Source organism: Trachemys scripta, chromosome 5 (genome assembly GCF_013100865.1).
Source record: "Trachemys scripta elegans isolate TJP31775 chromosome 5, CAS_Tse_1.0, whole genome shotgun sequence".
Taxonomy (NCBI): Eukaryota; Metazoa; Chordata; order Testudines; family Emydidae; genus Trachemys; species Trachemys scripta.
The window spans coordinates 119,266,429-119,293,268 of record NC_048302.1 but is presented as its reverse complement, the minus strand read 5'-3'; the positions used below and the strand labels follow the sequence as shown (position 1 = coordinate 119,293,268).

Here is a 26,840-nt window from a genome sequence, read left to right as displayed (position 1 = left end):
GCAGTAAAGGCTCATGCACTAAGCTCCAGCGGTCCCCGGATTGATTCCGCCCACCGACGACCAAGGGTCTGTCGGTGTTACACAAGCACTGAATGCCAAATGGGTGCATGGTACGAAAGCTGACCACTTACTCCACCAACAGAATAGCAAAGGCCACAGGAGATCGCATATCGTGTTTTCAGTTGTATATTGTAATGGCTTATATTTCTACAGCCTCATTGCACAATCACATGCACTATTATGGTAACGCAGCCACCTCTGGGATGGAGAATAGTGACGAGCCATTAACAGCAATCTGGAAAACAGTGTAGCTGGCAACCATAGAAATAGGACAAACTGATTCTCTTCCCAAGAAGTGCTAAAGGATTTTTTTTTAAACTATTTAGCAGAGATGACTGAGCTTCATTTTTAAGTTATCATCTGAAAAAGAGGCATAGATAGTGAACTGCATGGTGCTCAGTTCCTCTGTCTCAGCAGAATAAAGCACTTACCTGATTTGGTTGGAAATCAAAATATAGGTTCTACGGAACCAAGCTGCAGCACATATAAAACAAATGGACCAACCATCCCTTCAGTAAAAATATATCTATTTTAATATCCCTGGACAATGGAGCACCAGACATGCCAAGGTCTACACTGCAAAGTTGATTCTGATCTCACCTTCCCTGCTGTTACTGCACTGATTTACACCCCTGTGAGAGGTGAATCAGGCCCTGCATGATGGAAGTGGACTGCTATGTGAAGAGCGTGTGTAGACTACAGGCCATTCTGCCACAATGCTAACCCAATCTGTCTCTATGCCACCAATGAAAGTCCTTAAGGATCCTGATGAGTCCACAGTCCACTGGAAAACAACTTGATCTATCAAACGGACAATTTATTGCCATTTCCAAGATCATTGCCCTTTTTGACCAACAGAGCTTGATCATTGTGTTAGCTCTGGCTGACATGATTTCTTCTCCCCTCCCAACTGGATGCTACAGAGGGAATGTTTTTTTTTTTTTTTTTTAAAAGATGATCCTTAAAAGTCATCGTTTCCCCTCTTTGTCTGCTGATTTTTCAGGATTGGGTGAAAGACCAATCTCTTTTCTCAGGCTTTTCCCTGTAGTAGCTTATGGTAGGTATTTGATGGGAGAGTCTGTGTTTATAGGGATCAATTGTATTTCTTTAGAATTTAGGATTTTGTTTTTAGTCTCACTTCTACTACGTTAAAAGAACATTAAGGTTGCAAAGTCAAACATGCAAAATGCTAAAATTGAGGATGCCCAGGCACTTTAATTCAGCCTCCTTGTGTGTATGCATTATCCTATGCTGTTCTTTCCATTGGACTCCTGATTCATTCAGTGCACAGGGATAGATGGTGCTCACTGAATGGGTACCTATCGAATAATTTCTTTCCGTCCTCATCATTCAATGTGTGTCCCTATTCTTTATTTTCGGCACATCATTCAAACAAAATTATTTATTTCCTCAGAAGCAAAATCCCTGATCTGAAGCATGTAAGTGCTTGAGCTTCTCAGCAAAATGGCTGTACGAACTTATTAGCATCCATATTTTCTTTTGCCCTTGTTCTTGGAACAGTTTTAGCTGAAACTTAAAAATTTTTCAAGCAGAGGCAGACACCCAGCATGGACAATTTAAACCCAAATGGTTGAAGTTTGGTAAAGTTATAAAAATGGAAAACAGGGTCGTATATTGGAACGTTAGGGTAACCTTAACTATAGGCATCACTTCTAATATCCAGTCAGTGACTTTGATATAGAGCACCTTCCAAACATTCAAAATACAAAATAAACACATTCTTCTGCTGCAAAAAATGCCCACTGCCACAAGGGATTATGATGTGCATGCTCAAAATGAATTCCAGCATCTAGCAAAAGTGCTGGAATTATCTTTAATCAAAGGAGAGAGGAAAAGACAATTCACTGATGTCTCATTTTGTTTTTTTAATGATTTAAGTGTCACAAAAACTCTCTGAACAAATGTGAAAAACAGTCATACAAATCCAGGAGCTTCTGAAATATTCATTAATCTATGAATATCTGGGAAGAATTGGCTCCAACCCTTCTTCCCTCCTTACTCACCCACTATAAGATTATCTGCAGCGATGATCTGATCCAATGTCTATTGAATTCAGTGAAAGTCTTTCAGTTTACTTCACTGGGCACTAGATTAGGTTGTACATTTAGATTATTCTAACTTTCTATTAAGTCTTTGCAGCATCAATGCCTTAAACGCATACTTTGTGTTAGACCGGTCAGTAGTCCCACTGACTTCAATTTTGGTTTCATTGATCAGGATGGATTTATTGGTAACAAAATGTAGTTTCCCCAATAGTAAAAACAGCAGAGCTCTCACATATAGTCCCTACTGTTTTTTTGGAATGATTATTTGAAAGGCTGATGTGATGCAGGATGCAAAGTTTAAATGATAAAAGATGTGCAAATTAAATGTATATTTATAACTGGTTCATTTAATTTGACTCTCACAGTATCAGTTCAGTGACTAAAATGTAAAAGCACTGAAAACATATTCCTTACAAAGGACAATCCTGTTGGGTGCTTAATATTAAATTATCTGCTTCTCTAGGTATTCGATAAGTCCCAGGAAAAGTGATCTATTGGGTATATTGATCTCACAACATGGAAAATACGTTCAGAGTTCGTTGTGTTGAAGACCTCTTGAGAGTCTACTTGATAAGTCTTGTAGGTGCTTCTTTACCTAAAAGGGCAAAAAGATATTCACTAAGTGATCAGGAAATGTTGTTACATATTGACATTTTACCATTGGTGTATACGGCACTTGACAGACCTGTGGAAGGACAAGATCATTCCCCGATGACTGAGAATTTTAAGGCCCAATTGAATGAGACTATTCCCGAAAGCCAAACCTATTACCCAGTCGTAGCAACAGTGAACTTCTTCGACATTTAGAATCAGGATTTCCTGATATGACAAGAAGGATGGTGTTGTGGTTAAGGCGTTGGACTGGGACTCAGGCTTCCATGCCCAGCTCTCCTACAGGCTTCTTGTGTGTAACCCTGGACAAAGATGCCTCAGTTAAAATGGGAACAATACTAATTTCCTTTCTGACCTTTTGTTTTGTCTATTCAGATTGTAAATCCTGCAGGACTGAGACTGTCCCTTACTATGTGTTTGAACAGTGCCCAGCACAATGGTACCCCAATATCAAATGGGATCTGCCCCAGGATGTACCTGCCCTATAGCACCCCCTTCTGGCCAAGTGTGGCACTATAAATGCTGTTTGCCTGGATTTCCCCTAATATCATCAATAAGTTCACTAACACTACATAAGGAACAATGCTCATTCTGAGGGGTCTAGTTTATTAACCAAAAAGACCCAATGAAAATACAAGCAAATCTTCACCCCAGCATCTTAGCTGGGAGACAGAATCAGTCTTAGTTTATCCATTCCCACCCAGCTCCAGCAGGGTTCTCTTGGCTTGCATCCCCCTACCCTGGAGTCATGCCTACTATCATTAACCGGGAAGAATCCTTCTCTGGAGCCAGAAGCCTGTAGAGATTGGTTAGCTGCAGCTCCTCTGGGGCAGCATATAGTTCCTGACAGACCAGGCGGGCTTCCTGCCACAGTTTGAAGGAGCACAGCTTCCAGGCCTCTTGCTCCAGGCTTCTCCTGCGAGCTCCTCTCCCCAGGAGCTTCCTGTGTCTGAGAACCACTCCAGCTGAGCCCTGGTAATCCATTATCAGACTCATTAGCTAATTAGCTGCCAACCAGCCACCATGGGATTTAATTACTTCCACCTGGGCCTGAGTTGGCTCCTTCTCCTTTACAAGAACCTGTCTCAGGTGGGCTGGTCCCTGACTCCCCTTAAAGGGCCGGCTCCCATGATAGGGCCTCAAATCACTATTGTAATACAAATGATGACTAATAACGAATAAGTCAATAGCATGGATAATAAGCACAGGAAAATCCAAATTCCCTCTAGCAGAGTTAAACCTACACTGGCGGCATATAGAAACTTCACAACACATCGTATTTGTACAGACCTTGTATCCCAATTCTTTAGTCTTTTCTTCTAGCATGACATATTTCTCTTTGTTTCTGCTCAGATGATCTTTATCGCCCGTTCCCTCCACATGCTTCAGTTTCTGATGGGAAATCTCTAGCTGTTTTTGGTAATGATGATGTTTTTCAATTTTTGCTTCAAAGTGTTTCAGCTCCTCCTAGAACAATGAATACACATTTCAGGCTAAATGCGGTCTTCTTTCCGAGGTTTCCTCCCTCTCTTTCCCTGCAGCACATTCCTAATGCAATTTTAATGAGCGTCACACACTGAAAGCCCTTCCAGCGCTCTGCTTCTTAAGACCGCTGGGGTAATGGAACATCATAATCATCCAGAAATTCAGCTTTGAAGAAAAGCGTCCAAACATCAACCTACTGCACAAGCGTCATTAATGTCTGAGAGGCGCAATGATACTATGGTGACAAGCACCATGGAAAAGCCTAGAAGTTTCTACAATGCGTTTTTTGCATTCTTACAATTCTTACAGAGGTCACTTTTCAATATCAGGCCCTTAATGCTCAGAATTAGCTCTTTTCTGATTGGCAGCCCAGCCATCCCCTGATTTGCTGTATTGTTTTACCACAAGCTGTGATGTGCCTGGAACAGAACAAAGTGACAACCTCTTCGACTAGTGCTGAAAGGGGCCAGGTTGACATCAATGACATCTCGGATTTATCCACAGAGAAGATCTCATGTATACTGTGGCAGAGGCAGCAAAAATGCAAGCATCCCTCAACACCCAGTTAGGCTCTCGTTGGACCACTGTTCGAGAGGAACTTTAGTCTCCATGAACTTTCGGGGCTGGCCCTCACTACCAGCAATACCAACTGTTGTGCCAATTATGGTGATGGTTCCCTCTCCGATGTAACACCTGTGCACAAAGAACCAGACTGAAATCCACCTCACTTATTTCACGTAGGGCATGTCTACACTGCAGTTAGGAGCGAGCCTGCCAGTCTGGCTAGGCAGACCTGTGCTAGCATGCTAAAACTAACTGTGTGGACGTTGCGGCATTGGCGGAAGCCCAGGCTAGCCACTCAAGCTAGGACCAACCTTACCGCCCAAGTGCGGGTGGCAAGCCCAAGCCTCGGCTGCTGCTATTTTTAGCATGCTGGTGTGAGCCCCGCTAACACAAGTTTGTCTACCAGAGCTGTGATGCTTGCTCCCAGCTGTACTGTAGACAAACCCTTACACAATGTTTGACACTAGTTTGACTCGAGTCTAGCTTAGCAGAGTTTTCACTCTGAGCTGGTGGGAAAAAAAACAAAACAAAAAAAAAACCTATGCCACTCTAATGGGTCTCCTCCAACTTTAGAAGCAAAGGTCTCGCTTTCCTCTCAACAGTTTGACTGCTGAGGGAAAGGATTAGCCTGTTAACGTTCTATTCTGTTTTACACACTACGTGCCACTATATTTTAGCACTGGGTTTGCCTGAAGTTGCTAATCTGGTCAAGCTATTTTCCTTGGATGATGTGCCAACGCAGCACCTTTCCTTATAAAGCCTTGTGCGGTTTGCTTTACAGGAGATCAGCCAAAATAACAAACACGAAGGCCTGACCTTAGCGTTAGCTCTTGAGTACTGAAACAAGAATTTCAGCAAATTTCTACCTTTAACTCTTCTTCCCACATTATAAGTCCGTGAAGTGCACCCTGTAATCCTTACCTTCCTCTTTCTAGGACGATACCCCAGCATGTGCTGTGCTGCTGACAGCAGCAGATCTCAGCACTGGTGCATGGCATTTCCCTAAAGGAAGGTTTCTGCCCAAACATTCAGTCTGTTTCTAAACTGTTTCATATTCTTATTTTAGATCCTACTGGTGGAAAAAACGGGAGTTTTCCTTATTCCAGGGACAGATGCCATGGGCCTGATCTACCTCTCCCACTGTTGTGTATGCCTGATCCACAGCTCACAGAGGTCAATGTAATTAAAACATGTTTAACTGAGTGTGGAAATCAGACTGCATGTTTCTAAGGAAGAATGGTCTTGTGGGCTGGATGGTGACTCTGGAGATCTAGGTTCAATTACAGGCTCTGCCAGATTTTGCACATGACTTTAGGCAGGTAGTTTAATCTCTCTGTGCCTTACTTACTCATCTGTAAAGTGGGCACAGTAATACTTCCCAGGGGAGTTATGATGGGGACTTTATAAATACACAGATAAAAATTCAGAAGCAGACTTGAGGGCACAGCTCCCCCAGCCACGAATGCAAGATATTGCTGTCTCCAAGCAGTCAGGGAAACAGGACAAGCAGGCATGGTATAAACTAAATAGAGATTTTTTTAATGATGAAATTAAAAATGCCAAAAAATGCAAGCACGAACACCACAGTAATTCATTTCTCAAAAAAGGCATTCACACTGAACAGGATCGCTGTGCCTCTCTGGGTTAGCTGTGCACTGCTCCTTCCCATGAAATGACCAAAAAGTAACCCTCCCACAAGGAGCAAAATAACAGCCTGGTGGGGAAGTTAGCTAGCTGGTGTTTCTTGGTTTTAGTTTCCATCCTTTCCATTATTTCCCAAAGCATTAATTACAATTGGGGATTAGAAGATGATTGGAGAGGTGATCTGTTTGCACAAAATAAGGGCCCACTGTTATCAACAGTTAGGTGCATGCGTAACTTTACTCCTATGAGGTTCCACGACAGACCATGGAGCTACTCACATAAGTAAAGTTACACATATGCTTCAGTGTTTGCAAGATTGGGTCCCAAGTTTGGCTCTTGATCATGATGAATGAAGAATAACAGGAGGGAAAAGGGTGCATTACCACATCCTGAACGTAGTGTACATAGCGTTTCTTAATGTTGAAGAGAAAACCTTTATCTAAATTCTATCTTACCCGAAATGATTCAAGTTCTTTCTCAGTAAAGTTGGCTGATTTGGCCATGTCCCATAAGTCAATCACTCTGGGTTCTTCAAATTCTAAACCAACAGACACAAAACATAATTATTTTAATACTTAAGTTGTTAATATTTGATACCATGTTAACATGACTAATTAACAGCAACACCCACATGGCTTTACATGAGAAACGGGCACACACTGGCACTGCATTACTGAGCAGATCTACCTAGATGGAGGACAAATCCTGATATTTTACTTAGATGTTTAGTATGGTAGATATGGGACCTTTACAAAACAAAACCTAAAGGAGACACAAACACACCCTGTTTATGGTCTCCATTACCCTCTCTGCCTTCATGGTAAATGAAATGAAATCCCAGCTGTTGGGTGGGCTTGGAAGACAGGAGTGTCCCCCATCCTATTCCCTGCATTTAACCCTCCCTGGGTATCCAGAAATGGTGATGGTTTCCCCTAATGATTATTAGGATTTATTTTTTGTATTGTAATAACGCCTAGAGGGTCCAATCAGAATCAGCGCTCCATTGTGAAAAAAACATCCTTCCCCATAAGGGGAAGTTCCAGTGGCAGCAGCCACTGGGGCAACTCTGGCAGCATGGCATTACAGGAGCCATGCTGCAGAAAAGCTCTAAGTAGCCAAAAGGGAATGAGTACCCACAGGGTCTCTGCAGAGTTGGCCCTGAGACCCCATAGATCTCTGAGAAACATGCAGATTTGGAGAGAATCAGAGGCAAACCTCCTGATCATTTTCAGGGACAATGGTTTGTTCCACTTTCCCACTCAACCAAAAGGCACAAGGAATGGAAGCATCATGAGAACCTGTTTCCTGTCCTATATGAAGGGCCTCTGTAGACCAGGTGTTCTCAACCTTTTTCTTTCTGAGCCCCCCAAACATGCTATAAAAAAAACCCACGGCCCGTCTGTGCCACAACTGGTTTTCTGCATATAAAAGCCAGGGAGATGGTAGGGGGTAGCAAGCAGGGCAATTGCTTGGGGTCTCATGCCACAAGGGCCCCTGAGAAGCTAAGTTGCTCATCCTTGGCTTCAGCCCCGGGTGGCAGGGCTCAGGGCCCTAGGCTTCAGCCCCATATAGGGAGGCTTTGGCTTTCTGCCGTGGGCCCCAGTGAGTCTAACACTGGCCATGCTTGGTGGACCTCCTGGAACCTTCTCGCGAGCTCCCCCCGAGGAGGCCCTGGACCCCGGGTTGAGAACCACTGCTGTAGATGACAAACAGGGTACTTGGACTGTAAAATCAGCACTTAAACAGAATGGGCTAATGCGTCCCTTTAAATACCCCATGTCTGTTTGTCAGCACTTTGTACAAGGCTCCTTTGGATTATAACTGGTTATTTACCTACTGACGTCTCATAAAACTGATTATAAATGAATGTGAAACAGAGTGAATCATACCACTGGCTGTGTCATATCCCTGGTGGCTGATTTTACGTAAACGATCAAGCCCTTGATTGATGCTTCGCATTTTGTCTTTGAGTTCTGTGTGTTTGCCATGCAAGATTTCCTCTTTGAATTGGTCCTCTTCAGATGGGTTGATCACATTTTTGTGGATTTCTGTTATCAAAATACAAACATTAATTCATAATAGGCCAAATTCCAAGAGGACAGAAGTACCTGCAAATTCCAGCAAGTTGGATGGGAGCAGTTGGTGCTCAAATCTTATCAACACATGACCCACTAGTAAATTAGCATAAATAGTGCACTTTAATAACACTGATTTTTAAGAGTGTTTGCTTCTCAATCTACGTGCTTTGGACAGGAGCAGTGCAGAAATATTTTATCATATATAATACATAAATCAGGTCAACAATGTCAATAAGAAGATCCAGAATTCTATTGCCCTATTTCTTGAAAAATCCCTACAGCAGCACAACAGCATTGCCCTAGGGAACAGGAATATGGGCGGAACACTTCTGAGTCCTTGCTAAAAAGGCTGCTGGAATGCCCCAGAGGGGCTGTTAGCAGCCAGGCATAAGTTAGAGCAGCCTCAGGTGGTGTCCTAACCTGTGCCAGGTGTGGCGTGCCAGGCAGCAAACTGACCTCTGGTAGCCTTAGCTGGAGGTAGCACAAAGTGGCATAAAGCCGCCTTTGCTCCCATCCTCTTGGGTCCAGCACAGACCTTAGCTGTGAAGAATCTAGCTCGTCACTGCTCTAGCCGTAACTCCATCCTTCCTCCTCAGCTCGAACCCAGATCTGATCCCCCCCGCTTGCACATTGGGCGTCTCCACGGACCTATTTTCCACTGGATCAGGGCCCAACGACTAGAACAGGGGCTCAGCACTTGCTGATATTTTCCCAAAAGCCATAATGAATTTATTTTGCTAAGCTGACAATCTCCTTGCTCACTGAAACACACGCAGGTGTTATAAAACAAAGAACAGCAACGGTTCCATTAGCTATAGAGATTCTTGGCAGAGGATACAGACTTGTGCCCTGCAAGTATCTGAATGGCAGCATCTGCAAAGCAATCCTAATATAAACCTAACAATCCGTCTTTAGGATTTTAAAGATACTTTAAACCAACTGAGCGATCGGCAGAGCGAGGGCTGCACTGCACTGGAAACATCAGACAAACATTCAGACACCTTCTGTTCTGCTCACAGTCTCTAACAGGATATTATATTCATGAATCTTTTCTTTGTGATGCTTAAATTCCCGCCATAGCTTATCCAGCTCCTGATCGGAAAACTTCCCAGAGGTCTTGGCCTGAAAGAAATATGAACGAGACAGAAACTATAATCTTTTTTCATTTCCGAGGCCAAGTGATGCTACATACACTCACTTGCCAAGTAAAATTCCCTTCACATTTAAAAAAAAAAAAAATGATTAGGTCAAGCTTCCCTTCAAAATCTCTTCGTTTTATGTCTCATTGTGTCTCAATATTAGGGCAGAACATAGACTTGGGCTGAAACCCTGTCCTCACTGAATTCAACGGGAGCTTTACCGTTAACTTTAATGGGGCCAGGATCTCACCAACCAAATATCCAGAGACATGATGAAAATTGTTATTTATTATTATTTGTATTATTGTAGAGCCTAATATCCCTGTCACACACATTCCTTAGGAAGCAGTCAGTCAGTTATTGATGTAAGAGACATGAACTGCACACCTGAATGTATAGGGTTTGTTTCCACTAGGGATTTAGACTGACACATAAGGAGAACATCTATTCAAGAGCTCTCATTCTATTGGCAAGTAAATACCGTACTGTGTGTCGTGTCCCTGCTCTGCACCAAGCTGTTTCCCATTGTACTAGCTATTCGCAGTTAGAGAGGCACTCGATGTGCTTCCCTGGTAGGAGGATGGATGGTGCTCTGTTTTTCTTCCCACAGGTTAAAAGTGAAATCTTTTGATATTTGTACAGAGCCAGAGGCTCAAATTTTGTGTGGGGAATTCTTCCAAGTGATTTTGTTGTTGTTGCCATTTCTCAAAGAAGGGCACTGTCAGGTTCAATTTGATTTTATTAAAAAAAAAACAACCAAACCAAAAAATAAAAAAAACTTCCTTTGCTGTTTTACTTACACCACCGTAGATTGATAAAGCGAAGAATTTAAAAAACAAATCTACTTTTTACTAATTATTTCCTTTTTGCAGGTTCTTCCAGTCTGTTGTTACTGTCCAAACTGGAACAGTTCTTGTTTTCAGGCACTAGCGCGAACTCTGGAAGGTTTCACTCACGAACACTACAGGGTGGGATTTTCAAGTGAAAAAAATCCTTTATAAATTGTTTTTTTAAATAATTCTATGAAATATTTCTAATTAAGTTTAGCCATTTAAACAAAACCAAACCCAAGGTACACAGCTGTATCCCTGAATGTTCATACAGAGTGAAATCCTGGCCCCTGTAAAGGCATTAGCAAAACTCCCATTGACTTCACTGTCATCAAGATTTCACCCAGATATAGTGGGTGTAACAGGTACAATGGACCAGATCCTCTGAGAAGAGAAGTACCCTCAACACCCAATGATTCTGGTGGAAGGTGAGGGCACTCAACATGTCATAGCACCTGGCACAGTGTTTGGAAACAGAGTTCTAAAGCTTCTCAGTCCAAGTCAGGGGTTTCTAGAAAACTTAAACATACACTTGAATGAACATTTACTTCATACACTGAAATGTCCAGAAAATAAACACACCTTGCTCCATAATTTCTCCAGTCTTGGATCATCTAGCACATCACTTTCTGTGCCATCTTTAATGTAATTGGTATCTACTAGTTGGGCATCTTTCTTTCCATTCATTCCATATTTAGTCATAATTACTGTAAGTGAAAAACAAGAAACATTAGAACCAATAGGAGATGGTTCCCCTTGACCCCCCTGGAACCGCTTTCCTGAGAGTCTGTGGAATCCATGCCCACTCAATGAGGTGTTCTGTCTTCCTCTATTGGTAGCAGGGCCACATATAGAAGTAGATGAGCCAGCTATAGCTTTGGCTAACAGAGCTGGGTCTTTTAGGTCAGGCAGCAGAGGCTCATGCTTTAAGATCCAGAGGTCCCAGGTTTGATCCCCTTACTGATGACCCACCCAAGAGCATGGCGTTACATCTCTGCCCTCTCCTTTGAGTCTCTCCTTAAGACACACATCTACCATGAGGCCCATCAATCCTGGATCTTCCCTGAAGAAAGCTAACAAAAATAAAATACCAGACAAACCAGATCAAAGAAAAAGCATGGAACAAGATACTTGCTAAACAGCTCCATTTTCACCTTTTATTTTCCATGAGTCTATACATTAACAAAACAAAACAAAAAAGACTATCTTCAAGGTAAGGTGTTTGTCGTCTGAATTGTCTGCAAAGCACCTAGCCCATTTTGTCCACAGAAATGTCAGTTTCACACAGTGCTTTGAAGTTACAAAGTCACTTTCATTCAGCACATACTGAAATGGGATACAGAAATTCACTCCCCAGTGTGTCCCAGTTAAAAAGACGACATAGCACTTACAGTAGTTACTATCAAAAGGGCAGCATCTGCCACAGACCTCCCATAGCAATCGTTAGAATAGGAAATAGCTATTAACCATATAGTAGCTAGTGGCAAGCATTGACTTTAATAGCAACCACTGTAAGACATTATTAATATTTTTCCTTCATTGTAAATGAATTTCTGTATGTTTGTTCAGTATGCAACTGATGACCAACTAAGTCATATGATTTCAAAGAGAGCTAAGGAAAACATAACATTCTTATAAACATCCTACTCAATGTCATTCTTTGCTGATCAGTTTGTTGGGACTTTGCAATAGCATTGAACTACTGAGACACCGCTAAGGCATTCAGATTTCTAAGGTTAAAGATTGTTCAGGCTACTGAGGGGCAGACTCCTTTGCTCTGAAGAGCTCATTCCAATATTCTTAACAGCGATAGCAATTAAACTGTGTGTGTCCAGACAGAATAGCTAAAATAGTTTATTTGACCTCAAAGCACACTGACTACAAATCTGAAATTACCGTAAAATAAAAGCTTCATGGAATGGAGGATGATTTTGGGGCAGGATGTAACAAGTGAATACTACCAATATACCATCAGCACTTCTATGCCACCTACAGAGACCCTCCAAGAGTTTTGCAACATTAATCAATGCTCAACACACTGTTAATTAGGAGTAATTGTGGCACAGTTCCCTATCTGCAAAATAGGGACAGAGTCCGTCCTCGCACAGCTAGTCAGTTGCAAGGTCAGGCCTCCCAAGTCCTGGCTGTGTCTTTAAATCTTCACATGAAGCACACTATACTTCTCCTGCAAACTCAAATTCTCTGAGTCACCATTATAACCCCTTTAGGAGAAGGGCACTGAGCAGCACCCTCTTCAGAAGCCATCACTGTCCCCAGAACAGCCTGAGGGATAGCCTCAGAGTGAGCATATTGGGGAGGAAGGATGACAAAACCGGGAATTAGGAGAGTCTAACTAAGGCGCTGCAACTGACTCTCCAAGTGACCTCAGGCAAGTCACAGGGCCATATTTTCAGACACTGGCCTCAATTTCTGCAGGTGCAAAATCAAGATGAAGATTTTATACACAATATAATAGCTCAATTTCAGAAGTCAAGAGAACTTCTATTTTTAAAGAGTGTCTAAAAATAAATGGAATAAATAAAATCATCAACAGGATGAAAAGCAAGTTATCAATGAAGTTGCAATGCTGTTTGATTTTGTTCTGTGCTTTTTCTGAGACAAAGTTTTCAAACCCTAGGTGCCTAAAGCTAGGAATCTCATTCCACTGTAGGACCTGTGCCCAGCTCTGGCACCTCCCACTGTCTTCAATATGTGTTTTGTGTGCTTATTGCCTCTGAAAGTCAGGCCATTTATCTAATGACCTAAAAATAAATGTTGACACCTAACTTTAGGTACCGAGTGACAATTCTGGCCTCTTCAGCAAAGTTATTCCTTACCATTTAAATTGCGTCTAAGTTTGGCTTCTTTTTCTCCATCTTCATCAAGCCCTTCAGCCTTCAGCTTTTTCCAGCTCAGCTCATCCTTTTCTTGTATTTTGAGGTCACTATGTAGCTCTGCCAATTTTACTGCCGATAGATGAAGCTAATGAGAACAGAGAAATGCTTTGGTTAGTTGCCTTGTAATAACATGCATGTGCATACACAGCTGCAAAGTTACCTCTGAAGCTAGACTGGCATAGAAAACAATATTTGATATTCCACTGAAACGGGACAGTGTCAGACAGAAAACAGGGACCTCAGTGTGCAAGACACTGTACAAATAAACTCCTTGTATGATGCTCCCATTGGTCCTTAACATCCATATGCTAAAGCTGCCTCTGTTCCTCAGGCCCCAATCATTTCTGTAACAGCAGCACTGGCCATGCGTGGGTAAAAAAACGTATTTCCTGCTGGCATTAAGCTTTAAATTAACTCTCTTCAGCTTTGGTTGGGGAGGGAAGGAAAGCAGGTGAACTTTTAATGGGACATTATAATATTAAAAAAAAAAATCCCTAGCGGTTACTGATTCTGCAGATTATTAAAACAAAGATTTTGAAATATCTAATTTAATTTATTGTTCCTTTAATCTGACCTCATTTCTTCATCTTGGAAAATTAGACAATTTCATTTTCTGGTTTTAATGCACTAAGATTTCTACAGTTATTGAGTTGCAAAATGCTTCAGGGAAATGTTTCTATCCCAACAAAATATGGTTAATATTCAACATAATAATTATGAGCAGCTATGGAAGTTCTCCAGGTACTGCATTAATAGAACATATAGATATTTAAATCAGTAGGTCCAGATAACTCACATCCAAGAGTTTTAAAAGAGCTGGATAAGGAACTTGCTGGACCATTCGTGTTGATTTTCAGTAAATCTTGGAGACCCGGGGAAGTTCCAGAAGGCAGGAAGAAAGCTGATGTTGTGCCAATATTTAAAAGGGTAAACAAGATGAGCCAAGTAATTACAGGCCTGTAATCAATACTGGTCAAGATAATGCAGTGGCTGATATGGGACTTGATTAATAAAGAATTAAAGCATGGTAACGTAATTAATGTAAATCAACATGGGTTTGTGGAAAATGGATCCTGTCAAACTAACCTGATATCATCACTATGCTATTGAACATTTTTATCAGTGACCTGGAAGAAAACATAAAATAATCACTGATAAAGTTTTCAGATGACAAACATTGTGGGAGTGATAAATAAATGAGGAGAATAGATCACTGATTCTAAGTGATCTGTATTGCTTGATACACTAAGCACAAGCAAACAATGTGTGTTTTACTATGGCTAAATGTATACCTCTAGGAACAAAGAATATAGGCCATACTTTGCAGGATAGGGGATTCTATCCTGGAAAGCAGTGACTCTGAAAAAGATTTGGGGATCATGGTGGCTAATCAGCTGAACAGGAGCTCCCCGTGTGACTCTGTGGCTGAAGAGCTAATGCAATCCTGGGATGTATAAAGAGGGGAATCCTGAGTAGGCGGAGAGAGGTTATTTTACCTCTATATTTGGGACTGGTGCGAGCGCTACTGGACTACTGTGGCCCACAATTCATGAAGGATGTTGCCCACGATTCAAGAAGGATGTTGATAAATTGGAGGGGGTTCAGAGAAGAGCCACAAGAATGATTAAAGGATTAGAAAACCTGCCTTATAGTGACAGACTCAGAGAGCTCAATCTGCTTTGCGGAACAAAGAGAAGGTGAAGGGGTGACTTGATTACAGTTTATAAATATTTAATCACAGGCTCTTCAATCTAGTAGAGAACACTGTAACATGATCCAATGGCTGGAAGCTAGAGCTAGACAAATTCAGTCTGGAAACAAGTCATACATTCTTAATGGTGAGAGAAATTAACCATTGGAACAATTTACCAAGAATTGTGGTGGATTCTCCATCAATGACCATTTTTAAAATCAATATTGTACGTTTTTATAGAAGATCCCCAAAAGAATTTCTAGAGTGTAAGTTCTGTGGTCTGTGCTGTACAGGAGGGCAGAATAGATGATCACAAAGGTCTTTTCTGGCCTTGGATCTGTGAAAGGATGAGCCATCAAGGCCATAACCATGAAGAAATTAAAAATGTAAGGCTTCTAGAGGAGTGTTTGATTAACTTGAAAATGATGTTGTATATATTTAACAAAAAAAAAAAAAAAAAAAAAAAAAAAACCAACCTCACACCCAGGAATAGGAATAATTACTGATGTGCATTGTCACTGAATCCAGGTTGCTATAATAGGAGTCACAGTTTTTGAAATTCCTGATTTCTGTCACTTTAAATTGGAGTAATCAAATAATACACTAGCATTAATTTTTGCATTTACTTAATAGTCCTGGGGGAGAGGGGCATTGTGCAAGAAGGGGATATGGAAGACAATGGGGAAGTGAGGTCAGAAAAAACCACTTTAGCAGCCTGGCTTTAGCGAGGTCCCATCTGAGTTTTCTACGTCATTTTACCTCTGCTAATCTAGCACCCCATCTTTTGGAAAGTTTGGATCCATTTCTGAACTTGGAAGCTTGGATCCATCTGTTATAAAATAACGTAGTGAGTGAAAGTTATTTGCTAACACACTCAGACTAATGGCTATACAACGATAAATGAAAAAGAGATGCACCAAATCTACACTCAGAAACTGGCTTGTTCCACAAAAAGTGAGAAACTATTTCAGAACATCAAGATATCAATCAGTGTGTTTCAGAAATATTCTCTGACTTCTCATTAATGAAATTAAACATATTTTTTAAAAAACAAACAAGCAAATGGCACTGATAAGACACAGAAATTCACTTTGGAGTATACAGGTTAGCTAAGGGTAACTTCAAAGACACAGCTCACACCATTTAGGACTGTTCTGAATTGTCTATTTTAATATATCATTAAGTTAGATTCCAACACGGCAAAGCACATTTTTCAATTTAAGCATGAATTGTCCTTTTGAATACAGTGGCACAGAAGGACTACTAACTTGTGAAAGTGCTTTGCTGAATCAGGACCTTAGTTTACTCTAAAACCTAGAGTAGTTAGAAAAACAGCTAAGCCTAAAGCTCTTGATCCTGCAAGATATTGAGCTCTCTGGCCCCGATCAAAGAGTTAAGAACATTGACTTCTATGCCATCCACTTCAATGGGATTATTCACTGGCTTAAATTCAGCAGAGATCTTAAGTGTGTGGCCTGTCCCTGTTCAGCAAAGCATGTCAGCACATGCAGTCAGTGAGACTTTAGCACGTGCTTATACACTTTTTTGAAGAGGGAGGCACATCACAGCCTAGGTGCTTTGCTGGTTTGGGGCCACATTGCTTAGCAGCTCGCTCAATTAGGACTGAACCTTGACAGCTTAGTCATTACTTCAGTCTCATCCACAGGCTTCTCCACAGCTTCTATACAATTGGCTGTAAAGGTAAAGTGGGTGGCTGAGTTCCTGCACAATCCACTAATATTTAACCCTACACTGGTGTTGGTTAAGCTTTCTTTCATGCAGAACTAACAGAACACGGAAATACACTAGAAATAATTCACACGCCAAACTGATTTAATTCTCAAGGATTCTCAAAATTGTTGCAATAAAACCTTTAAATATATACTTTGTCATTAGACATACATTTTCTAGTTAATAAAGGATCAACTGCATTGTCCACAGTTAGATGCCTGATTTATCGTCACTACATATGGCACATGGCTGGTAAACATGTTACAAACTTTAAGCTTAAGGAGAGAGAAAAATGGAATTTTCAAATGAAGAAGTTTCACAGAAATCAAATATTATTTCAAACACTGAATTTTTTCTGCAACTTTTTTTTAAAAGACTTCCTTTTTAAGTTTTTTTTTTTAAAATAAACATGGAAACTTTACATACAATATTTAAACCTGTTTTTTCCTGCAAACAACAAACAAACATGTTTGTGGTGTCCATTTTTCATGTCTTGTATTGGCCCTGAGTAACTTTTGATTATCATCTTAGTCACAACGGTGGCTTTTTCCCAAAATTGTAATGTTCTGTTTCTGAAATATTCCCATTTCAGAACAGAAATCCAATTTAGAACATAATTCAATGGGAAATTCAGAAAAGGATACCTGGAACATTACAAAACATAAGAAGAGGGTAAAGCCTTTCAAATTTGCCAAAACTTCTGTAGAATTATTTTGCGTAGTCTGTTCTTATATCAGTGTTGGATACTGAAAAGAGAGCAGTAAAACTGGTACTCAAAGCACTGCTCCTATTTGAAGTTCATCTCACACAGATCCCAGGATGATATCACCTAAAACAGTGAAGGGGTAAGGTGCACATATGTGGAACCTTACTGACTGTAACACTGGCAAATGGTACCAAGAGTTGAGCGTAGCTAGCAATGAAAGTTGATCAGAAGAGGTTTATAATTAAGCTGTCAAGTGCCAAATTATTTGCTCTTTGCCTAATGTTTAATATTGTTAATTGACAACATTGGGAACTATCACCAGAGAATCTGTGAAACATTACAATGTCATAGCAAAGATTGCTAGGCTCAGTTGTAATCATTACCCACAGCAGCAAAAGCAAGGCGGTTCTGATTAAAGAATGGAACTCAATGGACTTCACAACACAATATCATGCTAGACTTTGGAACCTATTGTTTCTTAGGATTTAAAGCTCATGATGGGACCATTCAGTAGCAGATGATATTAGACCTATCTGAGCTGCAAAAACAAAAGCACAAAGGGTTCTTTAAGAATTAACTACAGTCAATGGAAAATTTGTCATTAACTTCAGTGGGTGTAGAATAGGGGTGGGCAACAATTTTCAGGGGAGGGGGGCACTTCACAAATTTTGTTAAGTCGTCACGGGCTGCACATTTCTACTATATTAATGGAGGGGGTGCAGGGTCTGGGAGGGAGTTTGGGTGCAAGAGGGCACGCCGGGGTTGTGCAGAGTGTTGGGGTGCAGGAGAGGGTGAGGGGTGTGGGCTCTGGGAGGGAGTTTGATGCAGGAGGGGGTTCCGGGCTGGTGCAGGGGATTGGGGTGCAGGAGGCAGTGCAGAGTCTGGGAGGGAGTTTGGGAGCAGGACGGGGCTCCGGGTTGGGGCAGGGGATTGGGGTGCAGGAGGGGGTGCGAGATGCAGGCTCTGGCCGGGAGGCGCTTACCACAGGTGGCTCCCGGTCGGTGGCACAGCAGAGCTCAGGCAGGCTGCCTGCCTGCCGTGGCCCCACGCCGCTCCTGGAAGTGCGTGCAGCCGGCAGCTGCTGGCACATCTCTGCGCACCCCTTGAGGGGAGGGGGACAGCGGGTCTCAGTGAACTGCTCACCCCCACAAGCACTGCCCCCGCAGCTCCCATTGGTTGGTTTCCTGCCTGGGGTGCACAGAGACATACCAGCAGCAGCCGGCCGCTTCCGGGAGCGATGTGGGGCCACAGCAGGCAGGCAGCCTGCCTGAGCCGTGCTGCACCGTGGGACTTTTAGCGGCCCGGACTCGGAGATCGTGAGGGGGCAGAGGAGGCTGGACAGAAAAGTTAATCATGGCGGGCCGGACAGAACTGTTCGATGGGCTGGATGAGGCCCACAGGCCATATTTTGCCCACACCGGTGTAGAATCAGGCCCTCGATAAAGGGAGTCCTTGCACTGAGATCCCTCGGATACGTATTGCAGGTCAAGTAAGTATCAGTTCTAGGAAGAATGGGAGTTAGCCATGGACAGAGAGAGAGAGAGAGATCAACCTTATTTCTGGGAAATTGAGAGGAACTGGGTTACCACTGAATAGTGCAGCACTGCTCAGCTGAATTACATGGCTGCGATGCAGTACTGAATTGCAACACCCACCCCTGATGCAAAACCACAGAGCTCTTTATTTTCAGCTACTTCTAATAAATGGTCAGAAAGACTATGGTCACCAAAGCTCACAATATAGAGCTCAATGTTGGAAGAAGGCTCATACAAACCTTCCACAGGAAAGCAGCAGTGAAGCTGGTTTGGGATTTCATTACCAGCTTAAAAATCTTAGTGAAGATTTGCTGAAAGGATCATGTAGGCTTGCACAAAAAAAAGGACAGGTGAATGGAGATTTTTGGTTAATTTGAACCTGAAAGTAAAATTCAGGTAGTGAGAACTGCTGCTTATTAAAGGCACATTTAGTCTAAACAACGTATTGCCTGTCTAAAGAGGACACCCTGGACCTCTAGCATTACTATAGCTCAATTCTTTACCTCAGCTCACATTTTAACACCTTAGTGTAATATCTGTATAATAATGTGCTACCGAGTTCCTCTAATCAGAAATTCACAAGATATTCCAGTTTTGCAAAACTGATTTTAAGGGACAATCTCAGCATTGTCATGAGTGCTTTCACATCTATATTCTGGAATTCCGTTTTCCCCACCTGTTGGCTTTTCCTAGATGGCACTTCCTCCCCACATGTACAGGTGAGGGGAGAGAGATTTAAGACACCTGCTCTTGCTATGTGTGCAGAATTTTGGAGGTGAGGCAGTCTTATTTGCCATGCAGGGAGGGCAGAACACTTGGAGTTACGGTGAGGGTAGCAGACTCCTGTGGGCATGAGAAGAGGGCATAGTATCTGAGCCCAGGGCCTGAGGGAGTTCTCTGCCAGAACACAGAAGGGGATCCCAGAGCCCCAGGTACATAATGAGGGCACAATATTGGAATTTAGGGTGAGTGTGTAGGTGTTTACTGAAACATGGAGGTTACAGCACTAGGCTAGGACTTAGGAGACCTGAGTTCAAGTCTCTGCCCCACCAGAGGCTGCCTGTCTGACTTTGAGAACCGAGGTTAAAGTGACTTGTCCGATCTGTAGGAGAGAAAAAAAAAAAAAAAAAGGGTGGTGGTGGGGGGGAATAATAGCACTTCCCTACCCCATCAGGGTGTTATGAGGGCAAAAACATTTAAATAAGTGGTCCCCAACCTTTCAGTATGGCAGGCGCCGAACAACGGAGAAGCGGCGTCATCAAGAAACGTCGCCGCCGAAATGCCGCCGAGAACTGGCGTCATCGAGAAGCGTTGCCGCCGAAATGCTTCTCAGCAGCATTTTGGCGGCTGGTTGTCCAGCGCCGCGCTCCTCAGTGGCGGGGCGCTCCCTTGTCAGTAGGTGAGCCATGGTGTCCACGAGCACCGTATTGGCGAGCGCTGATTTAAATAGTGTGAGGTGTTCAGATATTATAGTAATGGGGGCCATATAAGTCCCTAAAATAGAGGTGATCTAACATCAAGGCCAAGGGATAGGGATCACCACAGACACACAGGAGTGAGAAGAATGGCATAGCTAGTGGGGGAGGGAATCAGGGCAAGTGCCTAAGGGAAGGCCCAACCTGGGAGCTGGAAGGGCAGTGACAGGGATTGCAATTAGCACATAAGGGCAAGTGGACCTTCAGTCAAGGTCCACCACACACATCTAATAGGCACCTTTTGCGCTGGATTGAGGAAGGGGTCACAGACCCGTCAATCAGTCAATCAAACGTGGGCTGGGTCACTGAGGTGTGCTGTAAGCACTGTTGCACCAAAGCTCCTGCTCCCAGATCATAAAATCCCTCCACTTTTTTCCAGATGATGTTACACACCGGATGGGATTGCTTGTTAGTAGAAGCACATATGGGCGTTGCCAGATCTCTCCTACAAACTCACTTACAGAATCGCCTGAGGAGGCTGGTGTGTCCCTGGTGAAAATCGTACACAGCTCTCACATAATCAATGAAAGTTCCCGGGGAGAGGGAGGATGCACAGGGGAGACAGCTTGGGCCTTTATCTGGTACCTAATATCGCACATCACATAGTAAGTGATATTGGGTGCAGTTTGCTCCACATTTCCGCAATCCCAGAGAAAGACTCAGAGGCAGTGGTACATGTTCGTACCACCACCAAATATACTGGGGCCCACCATACCTTTAAGCTTCTTCCTGCATTTGGGCCAATATTTTTAAAGCTGGCTGCCTAAAGGTAGGCCCCACAATCCATATTTAGGCATCTAAATCTCCTGCTTGGCAGAAGTGCACCCACAAATCCCACTCAATGGGAGCTGCCGGGGTTCAGCCCCTCTGAAAATCAGACCACTTGTGCTCAGCTTCCTAAAGACGGGGGCAAGGGCCCAGCTTCAGACAGGGAGGTTTGAAAATGCTGCGCTTTGCTGCCAGGCCCCGGCATCCTGACCCCAGCGCGCAGGGGAGCAGGGGATGCAGTTGCAAGGAAGCGAATTAGCGACTCACCCGCTGCGCTTTCTCCCAGATCTGGTTCAGCTTCACAACCCTGAACTCCCCGGCCTCCTGGCGCTTCGGGCTGCCGGCTGTAGCAGCCTCATTCACCTCCCTGGAGTATTTGCCCCCCTGCGCCAAGACAACCAGCAGCAGAGAGGAGCTCAGAGCCAGCAGCTCCCAAACGGCAGACATCGTCCCCCCGCCTCCTCCTGCTGCAGAGTCACCCAAGCAAGCAGCCGGCCTGGATAAGAGGAAAACTACAACCCCCACGCTGCAGTGCTCCAGAAGGCACCGTGGTCATTGTAGTTCGCCGTGAAGGCAAATGATCCAGCCCCAGGGAATCCTTACAAACCCCGACTACAAGACCCAGAATACATTGCACAAAGGGGGCTGATGGGAGGCTTAAAGAAATCTCGGAAGGGACTAATTGTTCAACCAGCGCTCTTGTGAGGGAGCTGACAATGCAGCTTTCTGCAGGCACAGCGTTCGTTGTGCAATGGTGTTTGCTATTTCAGTATCAGGCAGCAGCTTAAATATAGAACATACAAGCCAAAAAATAAAAATCAAAATTTTTGCTTTTGATTTTTGAGCAACTTTTGTAGGGGGAGCCTGAATTATAGCAGGAAAATGCAGGTTGCAGTTCTCCTACTGAAAGCACCTTTTTAGGTATCTAAGTAATCAGCTTGGATTGGTTGATTGGAGGGTAGGGAGAGGGTCCAGAGTGACCTAGACAAGTTAGAGGATTGGGCCAAAAGAAACCTGATGAGGTTGAACAAGGACAAGAGCAGAGTCCTGCATTTAGGAAGGAAGAATCCCATGTACCACTACAGGCTGGGGACCTACTGGCTAAGCAGCAGTTCTGCAGAAAAGGACCTGGGGATTACAGTGGAGGAGAAGCGGGATATGAGTCAGCAGTGTGCACTCATTGTCAAGAAGTCCAGCGGCATATTGGGCTGTATTAGTAGGAGCACTGCTGGCAGATAGAGGGAAATGATTATTCCCCTCTATTCGGCACTGGTGAGGCCACACCTGGAGTATTGTGTCCAGTTTTGGTCCCTCCAACTACAGAAGGGATGTGGACAAATTGGAGAGAGTCCAGCAGAGGGCAACAAAAATTATTAAGGGGCTGGGGCACATGACTTATGAGGAGAGGCTGAGGGAACTGGGGTTATTTAGTCTGCAGAAGAGAAGAGTGAGGAGGGATTTGATAGCAGCTTTCAACTACCTGAAGGGGGGTTCCAAAGAGGATGGAGTGAGGCTGTTCTGCCTGGTGGCAGATGACAGAACAAGGAGTAATGGTCTCGAGTTGCAGTGGGGGATGCAGTAGGTTGGATATTAGGAAATACTATTTCACTAAGAGGGTGGTGAAGCACTGGAATGGGTTATCTAGGGAGGTGGTAGAATCTCCATCCGTAGAGGTTTTTAAGGCCCGGCTTGACAAAGCCCTGGCTGGGATGATTTAGTTGGGGTTGGTCCTGCTTTGAGCAGGGGATTGGACTAGCTGACCTCCTGAGGTCTCTTCCAACCCTAATATTCTATGATTCTAAAAGCATCATACACAAAGTGTAAGGCAAGATCCAATTATTGATGGGGGAGTTGGGTTGAGCAATATCCACCTCCTGATCTGTGTGTCAGCATTTAGATTTGGGTTTTTAAAGCATGTGGTCAAAACTTCCATGTAGAACCTGGGTTATTATATCAATAAATGAAAAAAATACCTATTACGTATTGCACAACCTAATGGGAAAGGTGCTCTAGCCTGTTACAGGTCAGATTAGGTGATCAAAATGGTCCAATCTGCCCTTAAAACCCATAAATCATTAATCTCTAGCCTGTGCTGTCTTCTCTTGATTCCAGCACCCCAACAGACATGGCAGAAATCTTGTGGAAATATCTGTTCTTATGGCAGTGCTGTTATTGCTGCTTCAGTTCTGCACCCTCCAATACTTTTTGGGTACAGCAAGTTCCCTCCTTCTCAAAGCCCCCACTTACCATTTGCTGCCTCAAGGGAGGAGAGTCTAAGGGCCTTCAAACCCCTCCTTGACTATCCAGAGAGGCATTAGCTATATCATTCCCTGTGCAGGGAAGGAGGGGAGATATCAGGTCTGACCACTGCCCTTCTTATCCAACAAGGTTTTCTGGGTTCCTTAGCCACCTGGACAGCCACACCTGGGTAAATGGGATGGCAGGGTGGGTACAAAGTGAGGCAACAAAGGGCTTGGGGAAGGCAGCTAGAAAGGGTGGGGAAGAGAGGTTGGAGGCCCTCCATCCTAACTCTGAAAATTCCAGAGGCGGGGCAGCAGGGTTGCTATCGCCTCCTGAAAATACCAGTGGGAGTTAGGGCCTTCACCCAGACACCCTGTGGAAGGAGTCTGGGTTGGCTGCAGGGGTCGGCACCACCATGTTGCACGACAGACACTTGACAAAATTACCGTACTTAGTGACGGACGTTGAGGGTGGGGGGAGGAGGATGTCATTCATTCATTCAATTTTTTGAAAAATTACCATGGACCTCAAAATTTTTACCACGGACACTTGTGTCCATGTACAGACATGTTGATGACCACTGGTTGGCTGGGAGAAGGATGACTACGAGTAACATAGGAATATGCTGCTAAATGGGGCAAAACTACATGACAGCAAGAATGGGTTGAAAACTGCATCAGTTTTCAGGCCTTGACAACTGATTATTCAAATAGTCAGCATGTACAGCTAATCAGGATGCACTTAAAACCACAGGTGCCTGAGAGTTAAGCAGGCCTTAAACCCCCAATGTATCCCTTGTATTTGTGTTTAAAAATGTTGGCAACTATGTCTCATCTGCAAAGTGGAGCTTGATAAGGCCTATCAGCCTTCTGTAAATCCCACTGGACTCCCCAGTTAAAATGAGAACAGGACAATGTTAGGATTAGCAGAAGGTGTCGTTCTGTGCCTTTAAATGCATAGGCAACTCTCTGGCTGCTGTTGGGGCAGTTATCTTTTTGTGTTTCAGTTTAGACACAGAAAGTTACATATCAGAGAAATCTGTACGGAACATAGGATTGCAAAACAGCAAAGAAGTCAGAGAAAGTGAATATATTTCCTGGTTAAAAGAAAGGGAGAAGAAAGTCTAATGGTACTTACGGTCAATGGAAGGGTTCCAGTTTAATGAAAAAGAGGAAGACTTTGAAGCTTATGTTCAGAGACTTGAATAATATTTTCAAGCAGATCTTATTCAGGACAATGTCAATGGAGCTTTTCTTTTAGCAATAATAACACTGTTCATTTTAGGTTCAGTACAAGGGATGGACGGGGTACAGATTGGTTTCTATTTTACCAAGTCTGATTCATCCTTGAATCTGACTCCTCTTCAAGTAGTCCTTGCATGTCTCAAATTTTTCACAGGAGCTAATAAATTGTCCTTCATTCCAGCTTTTCTTTCGTAAAGCCCTGCAAAAGGGCTTGTGGCATTTTCAGCACCCATACTTTGGGGTTACAATATAGTCTGCGAGACTTGTGGTGCTGTGTTGATTTTTAAAGACACAACCAGTCTATAACTAGTAAATATTTATACACAGAATTTTCATCAGTTCCTTAATACATCTGGCAAAACATTAAATGCTCTAGCTGTTTTTCTGAACAGACAGTGAAACTGTGATGCATGAAATTAAAAGTTCCAAATGTGAAAATCACACTACGAAACTGCTTAGAAAGACGGCAGCACATGCCCACACCTGATCCACTTCATAAACACACACATCAACGGTATTTACACATCCAAGAGAAAAGTGCCATTTGTGAACATGCCAAAAGAGCAGCAAAGCCAAATGGTGTCAAATACCTTAGGAGAATTTCTTCAGCATATGTTGTGTGTATGGGTGAGGCTGGAGACACAAGGGTAATATGATCATGTTTATTAGCAGTGTATCTAGATGGATTATAGAGATAGAGATATACAGTACATTATATAGCCACTGTCTACTTTCTCTTGGGCTATTGTACTAGCACGTCTCTGTATAGTGTCTGAGCACTTTGCAGGTTAATAAAGGTCCCTAGTGAACTTCATGGAATCTTTAGCTCTTTTATCCCTTTTCTAATTACAGAAATCTAAATTTGGGGTAGGGTTTTTTGTTGGTTTGTTTTTTGTGGGCAGCGGGTGTTGGGGAGCAGCAGGGATGTGTCGCTTGTTGAAAACATCCATCTGGTTCTGATGGAAAACCTGCATCAAAAAGGAAGCTGTTTCAGTGTGACCTACAGATAACCAGAATCTGGATTAGTCTAATCTACTCTGGAAAGTTCATTTCCATAGCCTGTTACTTTTGGCCAAGAATCTTTTATCTCTGACTGTCTTGCACTTTGTCCTGTGTGTATTGATCTTCATTAGAACAGAGGACAGCTATTGTCTTGGCAGTTTATAGATGATGAAGTCTTTATTGTAGCTGATATCTGGCCTGTTAATGGCTTTGAAATTAGGACCAAGGCCTTAAACATCTTAGATGCCTATCTTTACACTGTGCTCAGCACTGTGGCATCTGAGGTCCTTTTTGCATTCAGCAGTGTGGGTGATATTGTTACAGCTATTGCATATGCATGTATGCCCTGTGTGATATTTGATGAGTTTCAGTATGTGGTTCAGAATATTTGGGTTGGGGAGAGTCTCTTGTCTTCATGTTGCTTATAGTTAAACATATACAGTTAAGTGTTTTGACTTGTAATTTTGTTCCCTTCCAGAGTTTCAGATGCTTCCTTAGAAGATTTTTAAAAAACTACGCTACCAGCATTCCCAGCTATCTTCGAGACACCACTGACTTCCTGAGGAAACTACAATCCATCTGTGATCTTCCAGAAAACACCATCCAGGCCACTATGGATGTAGAAGCCCTCTACACCAATATTCCACACAAAGATGGACTACAAGCTATCAGGAACAGTATCCCCGATAATGTCACAGCTAACCTGGTGGCTGAACTTTGTGACTTTGTCCTCACCCACAACTATTTCACATTTGGGGACAATATATACCTTCAAGTCAGCGGCACTGCTATGGGTACCCGCATGGCCCCACACTATGCCAACATTTCTATGGTTTACTTAGAACAACGCTTCCTTAGCTCTCGTCCCCTAACGCCCCTACTCTACTTGCACTACATTGATGACATCTTCATCATCTGGACCCATGGAAAAGAAGCCCTTGAGGAATTCCACCATGATTTCAATAATTTCCATCCCACCATCAACCTCAGCCTAGATCAATCTACACAAGCGGTCCAGTTCCTGGACACTACTGTGCTACTAAGCGATGGTCACATAAATACCACCGTAT

The 26,840-nt window shown here is 43.1% G+C and overlaps 1 protein-coding gene across 1 annotated transcript; it reads right to left on the bottom strand.

Annotated features, from left to right (window-relative positions):
- Window positions 1-1,926: 1,926 nt before the first annotated feature.
- On the bottom strand, window positions 1,927-21,807 carry LRPAP1 (LDL receptor related protein associated protein 1). The gene is made up of 8 exons (XM_034772370.1): window positions 21,551-21,807; window positions 13,316-13,460; window positions 11,061-11,185; window positions 9,511-9,631; window positions 8,321-8,479; window positions 6,887-6,969; window positions 4,029-4,205; window positions 1,927-2,721 (listed from the first exon to the last, which is right to left on the bottom strand). Exons 1-8 carry the CDS (start codon window positions 21,728-21,730, stop codon window positions 2,656-2,658), a joined length of 1,056 nt encoding a protein of 351 aa, XP_034628261.1. The 5' UTR covers window positions 21,731-21,807; the 3' UTR covers window positions 1,927-2,655.
- Between the last annotated feature and the right edge of the window lie 5,033 nt (window positions 21,808-26,840).

Bases quoted from the DNA above. Each gene is read 5' to 3' on its own strand.
- LRPAP1 (XM_034772370.1), bottom strand. From the start codon at position 21,730: ATGTCTGCCGTTTGGGAGCTGCTGGCTCTGAGCTCCTCTCTGCTGCTG. The intron at 4,206-6,886 runs GTAAGATAGAAT...TCATTGTTCTAG, and splicing joins AAGAACTTGAATCATTTCGG to GAGGAGCTGAAACACTTTGA. The intron at 2,722-4,028 runs GTCTGTACAAAT...TTGCCCTTTTAG, and splicing joins CTAAAGAATTGGGATACAAG to GTAAAGAAGCACCTACAAGA.